At 38.2% G+C, this 7,321-nt stretch overlaps 1 protein-coding gene across 1 annotated transcript in view; it reads right to left on the reverse strand.

The window, feature by feature from the left end:
- Positions 1–7,321, reverse strand: part of PCGF6 (polycomb group ring finger 6) — a 20,574-nt gene that overhangs the window by 5,514 nt on the left and 7,739 nt on the right. The window contains exons 8-9 of the mRNA XM_008643860.2: positions 7,107–7,205; positions 868–954 (exon numbers count right to left, since the gene is read on the reverse strand). Of these exons, the coding sequence (XP_008642082.1) occupies positions 868–954; positions 7,107–7,205 (186 nt within the window). The remainder of the gene's footprint in view (positions 1–867; positions 955–7,106; positions 7,206–7,321) is intronic.

Genomic DNA, 7,321 nt, shown 5'->3' on the forward strand with positions numbered 1-7,321 from the left:
TTTTAAATGTAAAGGTTTGTGCATGTATGTACACAAACAAGTGAGGAGAGCTGATTTTAGCCCTTCTGCTATCTGCTAAGACTGCTTTCCACATAAAATACCAATCTAATCCTATTTCTTCACACTGTATTAAATATTAACTTTTCAGACTTCCAAGTTTAGATTAATACACAGTTTATCATATATCATAATTTTACATCTCTATCTTACTATGCACTTGACAGAGCACTTCATTGTTTTTGCAGCGCTTCTAAAAGAGTGTGATCCTTTAAAGATGCTTTGAAAAGAGTCACAAAGAATTTAAAAAAATTGCATTCTTATTTGCAAAGCCAGCAACACTAAAGACAGCAAGTTATCAACAAGAAATAGCTGGCCATAAACTCATGCTGTGACCAGAACCAATACAATATGTATCAAGCACATTTACTGCATTCATTACCCTCTATCATTGGTTTGTGTTTGTTTGAACAAGTTTATTCTCCTGACCCAGTCACAAGGATAGCCTTATTTGGGATTTGTCCTCTGACTTCCTGCAGCGATGCATTTGCCAGAGAGGAAAACCAAGGGATGTTAATTGAAAGAATGGCTGGTACAATTTATTACTGATAAGACAGCAACTTGTTTTGGGGGGAAAAAAACCTCCAAAACAAACCCCAAAACAAACCCCTCCTATCCAGAACATCATGAGACCAGCAAGAACACGGTACACTTGTCAACTCTATTTACAAGATAAAAACAATTTTGCATAAGCTGGAGAGATTTTTCTAAGTGACTTCTTCAGACAAGCTGGTGCTACCTGAAGGCTTAAGAGAGAAGTCTTCTGTTTTGAAACAGAATACCTGGAACAAAGCCCCAACTGCCACGTACCTGTACTGCACTCTCTCCTATGACTTGGCGGATTTCCCTCAGTGTCTGGTAGTGCTCCAGCAGGTGATCACCACATATTATATCCACCTGCGAAAAAACACAAGCATGGTGAAGTCCAACTTACCTTTGGAGTAGCAAAACAGTATCCAAGCCCTTTTTTATTAGCAGAGTTAAATTCTAGCATGTTAGACACTAAGCCACCTTCACCTCTGTTGTCCAAATGTATTTAGCATTCACAGCACTACTGCACTGCCCTAATGCCTCTCATGGCCCTGACCTGTGCTCACTGCTGAGCAGAGAGGACAGTTTATTGTTTCACTCAGTTTGGGGTGTCCACTGAAGCAAGCTATTTAGTAATAGCTGTGATGAATTTAATGGGAATTTAGATCATATATTAAAACAACCACACAAACATCTGGAGTCATTCATCAGTTGCAGAAGAGGGAAACTTTTTTGTGCCACCAACAGAAAGTGAGCCATTGCCATCCTTATTCTTATCTTGAGTGAGAAAACACATGACTAATTCCACCTAATAAAGCTGTTTGGAAGAAGTGTCTTAATAGAAAAGAGCACCTTGGTGCATGCCACTGTCAGCAATTACATCACACAGTCCTCCTTCAGCATGCACTCAGTCAGTATTCCTGGGGTGCAGCTGCAGGGCACACTCAGCAGTTCCATGCATTGTCCTCTCCTGCAGCTGAACTCTATCAGTGGTGCCTGCAATTCCACAGGAGGCACTTCTGTTTAGTAACTGCCCACAAAAACATAATTTTGTCAAAAACACAAACCATAATCAGGTATTTTGAATTCCTTGCCTTGACTATTATGAAAAACAGGCCCTTCTATAAAGTTACCATGTATTTACAGTGCATAATGTAAATCCAGTCTCAAATGTTCCAAATTAGAGCAGTTAACATAGCACTGTTTTTCTCTCTCAACTGCAGCTTGCTTACATTTTCCTTACGAGCAATTTCTAGATAAGGAAACGAGAGTGCTCTCATTTGTTAATTGACAAGACCTCAAAACTGAAGGTAGGAGCATTGACAGTGAGCTGTCCCACAGCTTTGTGCAAGGGAACTGCCTAAGCTCTGCCCCTGCAGCAGTTGGGGAGCACACTGCAATATCATGACGTCTTACACAGCCACTTTCCACCCAGGATGCACGCTGTGCTGCAGCTATTCCACTTCTCCAGATTTATCTTCTTCTGCAAGCTGACCCACTACCTCTCTCTTGTTCTTCATGAAGAGATTTAGTAAGACTTATGCTGGCAGACCACATTGTTCTGAGACTTGGGAATGTGGGAATTCTACTCCTCAGAGGCTCAAAAAGAACTAATTCACTGCACCATCTGTATTGTATGAGAATGATGCAGAATATTCTCTTCACATTTGATTGGTAATGTGCAAAAGATGTAAACTGCTTAGTAGTACTCCTGCTTTTAGCTTCTACAAGAAAGCCAGGAAGTAAAAATTTGAGTGGACTTAACAGTAAACACTGATTAGATATTGGTCCATATATACTCACATATTTAACGTTAACTTTTGATGTACTTAACACAGCACTTGAAAAATATATTTCTTTCTCTTTTGGAAAACTGGCTGCAGTTATTCTGCTATCTTCCATGCATTCTAACCTCTACAGTTATTACTGCAGGAAGACAGCCATGACTGCTTTGCTTTCCAGAGATACAACTTTAATTACTTTTGCTTTATAAACTTACTTCTACAATTTTTATACCATAATGCACTGAAAACTCAATCCTGCTCCCAATGAAACATAACACATAAATGTTTTATATATTCTACAGACATAGAAAATCTAATCTGTTTGACCAATACAGGATGCAAACAGACAGTCGCAGCTGCTGACAATCTCTCAAAACAGAATTAGAATGCTGGTTTGAAAGTATCCCACTGTTGTACCTGCTGCTCCAGTTTCAAATGGCAGTCATTAAAGAGCCAGTGTGTAATAATAAATTGAGAAGAGTTTTTAACATTTACTGTATTAGAGTTCTCTGAATACCAAATGCTTAATCTCCTAATTCCAGCACCAAAGCCTGAAATTCTGCCTGCTAATTGTTATGCTAGGATTCATTCTGTAAAGACAAGAGAATAAAACGTATGATGAAAAAAAAAATCCCAGGTCAGTGTGAAAGTAAGTTGTGAAATGTGTCTCAGAGGAATCCTTGTGCCATACACGAATTAACATGTTCCATTACAAAAGAGGCACCAGGACCAAAGTGCTATGAATTTACTAAAATTTCAAATGACTGGTAAAATTGAAGCCAACTAGTACTGATTGCCTGAGACAGCAATAACTGTAGCTGGACATTTTGCTGAAAGGAAGCATGAAGGTGGATCTGCTGAATACTTAGTCCCTTCTGTTAAAATTCTTATTAAGTAGGCTTTCCATTATGACATTTCTTTTCTTTAGGTGGCATGTCTGCTATTAAGAGCTATTTCTCTAACAGCCACCATAACAGACAATTATAAATTCATGCTCACTAAGTAAGACAGAAATACAAATAGAAAAAGTTCATGTAAGGAGCACCTTACATAAGACTCATCCCAAGGGAGAAGTTGGCCCAGAAAGAAGTAGAGTTCAATCAATGGTTTCTATACCAACTCATATTACCCAGGGAAGGACAAGGAAAACACAAAGTTTTAGAGACTGACATGAGTATTTGGGCTAGTTATTCAAAAAGCTGTCAGAGTTTCCCATTTCCTCTAGCTGCTGTTTACTTTCCAAATGCCCTGGATGCTTTTATTCCAGGGTTAAGACTGGCATAAAGAAATTGCATCAACAACTACACTGTATGAGCACAGAGTCCTTTCTTCCAATCTCCCCCCCAAGGCTGCAGTTCATACACACACTTTCAGGAATGCACATCTGGTTACAGAACATTTCTGTTCCATCAGCTACGTTAATGAATTCCAAGCACCTGAGCTCAAGTCTTTCAGCAGTTTCTCTCATCTTTACAGAAGAATTAGCAAGAAGGAATACTGCTGCTGCTACAGGAGGACCTTAAAGGAAATCACACTCTAAAGAAAACTTCTGATGTCAAAGACAAGAACCTACTGGGTTCCAAACACCACAACCTATATTTAGCTCCTATTAGATGTTACCTACTTAGCTATTACTGGCAATTCCACTTTCCAAAAAATTATTTTCACCCTCTCCCAACAAATTCCAGCAAGAATATTCAAGAGAGACCTTGTAATTAGAAGCATACATAAATACATACAGAAAATTAATTGTTGCCCAAAGCACAGAGTTCAAAACAAAGCATCAGAAAGAGAAAACTACAGTCTGCCAGCTCAAGTGGTAGATAAAAATAAATGAAGCCTTAACCTTCAGATAAACTAGGGAGTTTAAATCATAATCCATTTGCAAATGCATATACAGAAGTCTGAAAGCAATTTGAAGCCTCAGAGTAGGAAAAAAAAAGAACAAAGGCAGTAACTTCAAAACTGCTTTTTAGACTTTTATATATACTGTCACACACAAGTCAGATGGCTTATTTCACATTTTCATTAACCTAAATCCATTGCACTTGTGCAGGTCAATGAAGAAGGGCGAGTATCAGCTCATATTCCACATGAAAAGATTAAGTCAGAAATGTCCAAACAGAGTCAGGAGTTCAGGCGGGTGGGTAACATACATTCTATCACTTGGTCACCAAATCAGCTCTAATAGGGAATGACTGAAACATTCACAAATAGCACTTTTGCAGACTGTCAAACTAAGCTGATGTTCAGTAGGAACTGCCTGCACTCACAAAACAACCACACTTAGTGTCCTTATGAGAAGTTTCAACAATGAAACCAAAACTGCAATTGATATACTGAAGAGAGAAAGGAGGAAATAGGCTGGTGCCTTCCTTACAGTCAAATCCTTTCGAGTCCCAAGTAAGACAAAATTCAACTTTTGCAATAAATTTTCTGTAGATAAATGTAGGAAAAAGTACCGCAAATGTAGTGCATTTTAGCTCAATATGCCTGAAACATATGTTTCTGAAAGAAACTTCCTAGCTTCCCAGGAAATCTAATTCTTGGACTCAAGTCCCAAGCTAAACACACCAAACTCAAGACATTTTACATAAAAATGGATTATTTTAGATAATGAAGAGAGTTGGAAATTAAGACTAAAGAAGTAATATCAAAAGGAAGAGCTTGTTGTCCAAAGTTAGTATCTATTTCTTCTTTTAACATACTTTGGGGAAGCCTACAGGAAATGAACCACTGCAGTCCTCAACATTTCCAAATTTCTACAGCAAACTAAAAAAGCAGCAAAGAACCTTCTACATTTAAATTCTTTGCACATATGGTTTGTAACCTAGTTCTCTAAATTCTTCTGCCCGTGCAAATTCACAATCAGGTTCTCCTTAATTTTGTTTTACGGTTTGTTTTATTAGCCATCCTGGGAAGCTGGAGTAAGACATGTTTCATTAGACTTACTAATCTTCAAAGACGTATCTGACATCTCTTTCACTCTCTGCATGTTTACCAACAAACCATCAGCTTCAGTTTTGTGTACTACCATGAGAAAGTAACAGCTCAGTACATACACTCCTTTAATCTTAGTCCCCATATGACAAAGAAATTATCAACTCAGGCTAGAAAGAAATACTTCCAGCTTCATTTCCCAAATTCCGTAGTTTTTAAAAAATAAGCCCCGATATCTTCAAGAAAACAGTCATGACTTGGGGCATAAAAATCAACTACAGGTTTCTAATGACAAAAAAAAACCTACTGAAAAAAAGATGGGAGCACATCATTTAAGATGGGAAAAAAAGGCAGCCAAGGCATCTCTCTGCACAAGACAGATGATTTAACATTTCCTCCAAACAGGCAGGGCTTGCACAGAAGAGACCAAGAGATTAGAATTAGCCAATGATTGTGCCTTACACCACGATGGCAAACTAGATACTAGGAGAGATAGGAATGACTGGCTCAGCATCAAGAAACATCTTGAGAAAGGAAGCCTATGAACTCATCAGCTTTTGAGATGTAATAACATTTATGCACTAATAGGGGATGGTACCTGTCTGGCAAAGTCCAAGTAGAAAGTAATTAATGGGAGAAAAATTCTCAAGCTATCTCTACTAGATGATCTCAAGATTGTAAAATCTGAAAGATACCCAACACATGGGTCCAGGTTGATTTTGAAGGATGGATACCCACAGTTTCCATGACAGATGCTCAGTGCTCCTGAAAATTGACATTTTGATATACTACTTAAGAAAATCCAAACAAACAAAACAATTCCTTCCCCTCAAATAAACAACTCAATTAATGCAAGAATTTTCTCCAGCCTCATTTTGAGGATACTTTTATCTGTTTAGAATATCAAGTCACCACCATGTAAAAGCTACAAACTCTCACTGAGAGGAAACCAGCAAATGAAAATACATTAATTCCTCTGCAGGATGAATAATTTATACCCGATTTTCTTTGTCATCACTGAAAAGGTAAGCAGCATGAACGCTCATTACTGAGGCACACAGTCATGCTGTATCGTCCCACAGCTACTGCTCTATGAGAACAATCTTAACTCCAAACCCAGCACTTAACTTCTACCATTTGCCTATTCACATCAGCATCAGCTTGATCTTCCAGGAACCGACAGCTTGAAGAATTATTTACACATTACGGAACTCTTCCACTTTCTCAACTGAATGGCTGCTGAAATACACTGAAGAACTGGAAACTGGTTTTGACATGCAGTTCCTCTCAAAATGGTTGAGAAATATGAAGCTAAATTCTTTTGTACCATATGCTGCTCCTTTCAACTCTTATTTGGAGGAAAGTGTCTGTATTTGCATTCATACCTTTCATTTCAACACATTCATCTACAGTATAATTCTTTCTTAGCCCTTGTTTGTCTTCAGTTAAATTTTACTATTATTCAGCTTGTACCTGTCTCTGCCTTTGCATGCTCCCACATTCCCACTTTCCTGTCCAGTTTAACAGCAGAATCTCTTGGCTTTGAATCTCATCAGGTGAAATTTTACATGGCACTTTAGAAATTCTGTCCAATTAGTACAGTACTATGAAACCGTGAACAGGTTGCAGATGAGTTAGAAGAGTTGTTCCTTGCAGAACACAACATTTCAAACAATTAATTTTTTAATCCTTACTGCATTAAAAAACCCTAACATTACTTCTAGAATCTAATGAACAATGGAAACGTCTGTCCAAGGCACAGAAAACTTGTGACTGCTACAGCAAGTGACATACCTGACAAGCAGGGTCTAGATCCATTTTTCTTCTGAGGAATTTCTCCACATGTCCAATTGTTGCCTCCCCGGAAACACGTACAAACTTCTTTTCCAAAGGCTGTACAGAATAAATAAGTTAAAGGTTTTGACACTAATCCCTCATAAACTCCAAGTCCAAGTGACAGCCCAATAACAGAGGGAGACAGCTTACATTTTTGGACCCTTCTCTGATCT

This window comes from Corvus brachyrhynchos, unplaced genomic scaffold, assembly GCF_000691975.1.
Source record: "Corvus brachyrhynchos isolate BGI_N302 unplaced genomic scaffold, ASM69197v1 scaffold61, whole genome shotgun sequence".
NCBI classification, from domain to species: domain Eukaryota; kingdom Metazoa; phylum Chordata; class Aves; order Passeriformes; family Corvidae; genus Corvus; species Corvus brachyrhynchos.